The sequence below is a fragment of the Belonocnema kinseyi genome, chromosome 4 (assembly GCF_010883055.1).
Source record: "Belonocnema kinseyi isolate 2016_QV_RU_SX_M_011 chromosome 4, B_treatae_v1, whole genome shotgun sequence".
NCBI classification, from domain to species: Eukaryota; Metazoa; Arthropoda; class Insecta; order Hymenoptera; family Cynipidae; genus Belonocnema; species Belonocnema kinseyi.
Genome location: NC_046660.1, coordinates 91,550,052 through 91,555,627, shown reverse-complemented (window position 1 = coordinate 91,555,627; position 5,576 = coordinate 91,550,052). Strand labels below are relative to the sequence as shown.

Below are 5,576 nucleotides of genomic sequence, written 5' to 3'. Positions count from 1 at the left end.
TGTCTATATTTTATAAATATTATTGTCTTACATTTTCATCGTCAAATGTATAGTCTATCTTCGGGATAGATATTCATTTTTAAAAAACATCGAGTTATGTGAAAGAAAACGATATATCAGATGTACTTTTAAATCAAAAACACTTGAATGCCATTGGATGAAAATTTTAAAATAAAATTTTTAAAGGAAATTAAGTACTGGACAATCAGTATTATAAGAAATTTTGAAGAATTTTTTTGTTTTGTTACACTTAGCTGTGTCTTTGCTTATTTTCTCCCTGCTTTTCTATCAGCAGTGTAAATTTATCTTTACAAAGATCCTTCTTTGAAAAAAGATAACCTCTCGGCTAATCACTATAATTATATGAATTTGTAACTAAGAATACGACAGTCTTATTATGTCACGTTTCTCAAGATTTGTCAATTAGAAAATTCACGTCAAATACATTTGAATTTTTTTAATTTTCATAACGGTCAAACTTTATGAAAACGATCGTTTTCAAATTTTGTATGCAAACGATTTTTCTCGAAAATAATATTTCCTTAAGAAACAAATTCACACAATAGTTTAGGTTGGTTCTTACCCTGTATTATTACTGTTTTAATCAAATTTTGATCTAGAGTACTGATATGAATCTATTTTAAAGTATTTCTGTGGAATACCTTACACTATAATATATACCCCAAAATGGAAATTCCTGTATAGTTTACTAAAATTATTAATAAGATTCGGATTCTTGAAAGTATGATAGATTTTTTTGAAGTGAACTTCTGATATCCTTTTTAGTAATAAGTGTTTAGTTAGAAATTGTTCATTTCTATTAATTTTTATTTATTGTTTTCTTTTAAAGTCTTGAATTATAAATTGAACCTGAATGAATTTAAATTTAAAATGGCGCACACGTATATGCAATACGAATTATGTGCTGGTATAGATCACTGCATGTTCAACTCCTTCAACTGCAATCACTGCCTTTTAACCAAAATAATTTATTTGTAATTTAATTAGACTAATTTTAGCCTTATCAATTTTAATTTTCTTTTTAAAACTTCGCCACTTGTGATAAAATAAATGGCATCTCCAATATGGTATTGGTCATAAAATGTACATTTAAGAAGGCCTACTTCTAAAAACAAGTCTCAAATCTAAAAAGAAAAGAACACCTTTACATTTTTCCAACATAACAATTCTGCAATAATAACGACCTCATCTTTTCGCTCCAACACATTCTCTCAGCAATTCTATCGTCATACGCATCCAAATAATTGAAAAGCGCGTAAACTTGTTTGTACCCCTGTTGCCTTAGCGACCGTGGCCTCTTCACGGTTCTTCGCGCCCCCCTTTATCTCCCTTAACCCCCATTTTCCTTTCGTCATCTCCTTCTCTCTCCTTCCTTTATTTTCTTCCTGTCCATCTCCTTGACTCTCCATCACTCTCTCCTGCATAGCATACGGTACCAGTGGCAACCGCGGGGGTTTTCTCGTCGGCGGACAGGGTGGGCGACGGGGGCGACGACGACGACGAAACGCAAGCACCGGCAAAAGCAGTCACTATGACAACGGTGACAGGCGAGGTGTTAGTGCGCATCCGTGACCACGCCTACGTCACGTCTACGTGACGTCAGTGACGACACTAGCGCTATCAGTTCTGTGAACTTGTAGCGGACGTTTCTGATATTAAGGGCGCTCGACTGCAGCCTGTTGCTACTTCGGCGCGGCATCAACCCCACTGTGCTGCGCCTTTTCATCTCGCACCCCACCGCACCCCCTCGCCACACCACTAGATACACCAACCCCTATGATCAACCCCCACGAACCCCGAGAGAGCCGAGCGAAACTTGCTCTCCGCCAGTCAGCCATCCGACTCGCCGCCACGTCGCGCGCTGCGAGTTTATCCGTCAAGCAATACTTGCTCGTGCAACGAGTGATATCGCAGTTGATAGTAGTTTCCTGGACACAGGGATTACTCATTTTTTTCTTTCGTTTTCGAGAATAACAAAGAGACAATATTATAACAGAAAGACTTGCAAGAGACGCTACCTCGCTGGCAACGCGCGTTGGCACCGGGTTGGAACTTGGTCTATGGATCATAGGTTAGCCACTTTGACATAGTTTTGATTTTCATCTTTTAGTTAAATTTTCTAACCGTTATTATGGAAGGTGGAGATATGAGATGTGAATTATCAGTTGTTGAACTCACGTGGAGAATTGAATGACTCGGGCAGAGTGACGTCTGCGCAAAGATGAGAGTCTAAGTACTGATTTCTGGTATCGGGATCAACAACACGTGGTTTGATAATCTGTGTTCTGTTTTATCCTCATTATATAGTATGTCCTGAATATTTGCGAAGGTTAGATAAAAGCTTATGACTTTCTAACAAATCTTAAATCGAAACTTCTATAGGGAAAAGTTTAATAACATTCAAAAGTATATTGAAAAATAATTACGACACTCTTTGTAAACAGAGGAGTATTTTTCAGAATTTTCGATTGGTTTTGAACTCCTTATAAAAATCTCTAAGACATTGAAACATATGGTGTTATTTCAAAAATTAATTATGAAACTCTATCTATAAATAGGATTATTTTTACAGGTTTTTATATAAATAAAGTGTAAATACTTGATGAAAGTGCTAATAATAGGAGAACAAGTCAAAAGGTAGGATGCGTAATTTTCAAGGAACAGCAAGTGGTTTAGTGATGTGTGTTGTATTTTTTTTAATTTAGCCATTTACATAGTAAAGATTGAGTAAATGTTAAAAACAGATTTTAAAATAAAAATAAAGTGGGCTTAAGGAATAAAATTAAATAGTTATGAGATAAAAACTGGTCGTTTCTCTTTTTGAAAATAAGAATTTTTTCATAGTTCCAAAGATATTTAGCGTAAATTATCTGTGAAAGTGAAGTAGGGAGGGGAAAAATCAGGACGTGTAATTCTTAGTAATCAACATGTGGCTAAATTATCTATTTTTTATTCTATGCCTTCAAGAAATGGATAAAGTATTTTAGCAGTATATTTGTCTATATTCTAAATTGCCTATAAGAGTCAATTGAACAAATTTTGAAGCAAATATAATTTTGCTATAAATTCTTTTTAAAAGTCATAACTGTAGGTAAATAATATTAGGGATTAAATTTGCAACTTGTGTGTATTAAAAGCCAACATTTCAATGCGCTGTACTGTATCTAATAGAATATAAAACACTGTTGTGTAAAACTTGTGGATAAAAATATTTAATTTTGATGGAGTTTCAAAAATTGGGGCGGGTATTCTGACACCCACTAAATTCAGAAGTCTTATTTTGTACAGAGTATTCGATCAAATCGCTGAACAATGAAAAAATCATTGGAAATCTACAATCTGCGTAGATACATGTAAATTTAAATGTAATTATGAATGGAGTAGTTATGTAGTGAACAGTTTTTTCATTGTATAATGTTTCGATTAACTTTGGATCGACAAATTATAGTTTCGAATATAGTATGTAATTTTTTAGTCCATTTTGGGCTATATAATTCTTGCAAGTTAAAAAATTAAAGTATTGAGGGTATGGCAAGTATTATGTTATACTCTAGATTCAAATAGTATCAGAAAATTAAATAGATCAGATAAGACTAAAACACTCGATAAAAATTACTTAAATTATAATTTAAGTAATATTTAACGAGATAGTTATTTCCCAAAATAAGGAGTCCTATATTATTTTTTAAATAGATATTTTGCTCATATAATTCAGAAAAGTAGAAGGACAAGAAAAAAGCGTATTTAAAAGAGTTCATAAATAATTAAAATATTATGACCATTTATCAGTTTTACCGGCAGAAAGTGTTAAAATTAGATTGAAATAGAGTCTATTAATGAAGCATTGTTTTCTAAACATGTTTAACATACACTCAACTCCCGATATAAGAAAGGTTTCAGGCATAGATTGTAGTGGCCTTGATTCTACATCGGGCAAATCAAAACGTAAATAGGCAGGGCAGCAAGCACCATTTCTGTTGGATTTGGAAGCAACCTGATGCAACAAATGCGATGAGAGTGCGGCCCTCATGCTGTTTTTCACGCTTGACTCAGCACCGCCTCCCTTTCTCTCTCACTCTCACTCACTCTATCTCTCTCTCTCTCTCTCTCTCTCTCGGTCTAGTGGTTCCCCTCTTCATGAGACTGCTGAGGAAAGAAATGATAGGAATATCGTAAACCGGGTTTTCTTATATCGGCAGTTAAATATATTCTTAATTTTTTCGTGATTCTAAAACCATAGGATGCTATCTCACTTTTTTAAACAAAAATGAGATAATGCCAGATTAGAATTAAAGCGAATAAAAAAAATATTACACTTAGCGGAAAATTCAAGAGAACTTTCAACGTCAAAATAATGGAAGGTTAATATCTGAAAACTTTGGGAACATTTTAATCTATTTTCCATATATTTAAGAACTGAGGAAGAAACAAACTCCATACTCATTTTACGGAGTCGCAAGGTGCTATATCTCAATTCAAATTGACACATTTTTCAACGCAAAGTTCCATTTTAGAATATAATATTTTATTACACCGAAGTTTCGCCGCTCCCAAAGAAAGTTAAATCGTGTATTATTTGGTCTAATTATTCTTTCCGGAAACAGATTTAAAAAATTCATTTCATTATAAGTAATCATCTTTATCTACAAACTACCCAATTCTATACAGCTTCTCCTATAAAGTTCGCAAAATTAAAGATAGCACCCTAGGGTTTCAGTGTCGAAAAACTATAATAATTTTGAAATGTAATCAAATCTAAGAAACACACGAAACTTGAATGCAAATACCAAAACGCAAACAATCATCTTTATGGAGCATTGAGACGCTAGGATATTTCATGTTTGCTAAAACCAGGAATTGAGTGTCTCCTGAAGGTAATAATGGAAACATGCATAGTACGTGACCGGGAAGAGCAGAAATAGATGGAAAATTTGCCCGTTAGTGTCTTTAAAAGGATTTCATGTGCCCAGACATCTCCCGTTGGAAGTAGCCTCATTTGTTCACTTTCGTCAGGCGTGTTCGGCATTCAAAGAGAGAAATTAGGGAAAGGTGAACCGTAAGTGACAAACGTAGATGTCTTGAATTGGGATTAGGATTCAGTGAACATTTACTAGCTATTCAAATTCTACACAGGTGTACGAAATTTCGTTAAAGATGTACCTTTACACTTTGACTTTATTTTTTTGAACAACAGATCTTAAAACTATTAAGGATATCCAAGTTTGAAGTAAAATGGAACGATCTTGTGAAATCTTCTTCCAATGATGAACTTAGTAGATTCTGAATATTCTCAAATCTGTATTCTGATCCAAGGACATGAGTAAAACCTTTTGGCCTTATCAGTTTCTCTTGCAAATATTACCATTTAGCTGTATCTTGAAATACGTTGAGTGATTTATGAGGACGAGATGACTTGCAGTTTTTACTGAAGTGCGATATTTCGTGTCGATGTTGAGAAGGCCAAGGTCCTATTCCTTCAATGCTTAAAGATGTAAAACGATTCTGTAACTAATTTAAAATTCATATAATTAAAAACCAGAACTCTCTTTTCAAGC

General features: G+C 33.9%; 1 protein-coding gene across 1 annotated transcript in view; it reads right to left on the bottom strand.

Moving 5' to 3' along the window:
• Positions 1-1,587, bottom strand: part of LOC117171008 — a 149,244-nt gene extending 147,657 nt beyond the window's left edge. The window contains exon 1 of the mRNA XM_033358053.1: positions 1,453-1,587. Coding sequence (XP_033213944.1) covers positions 1,453-1,587 — 135 coding nt within the window. The remainder of the gene's footprint in view (positions 1-1,452) is intronic.
• Positions 1,588-5,576: the final 3,989 nt, after the last annotated feature.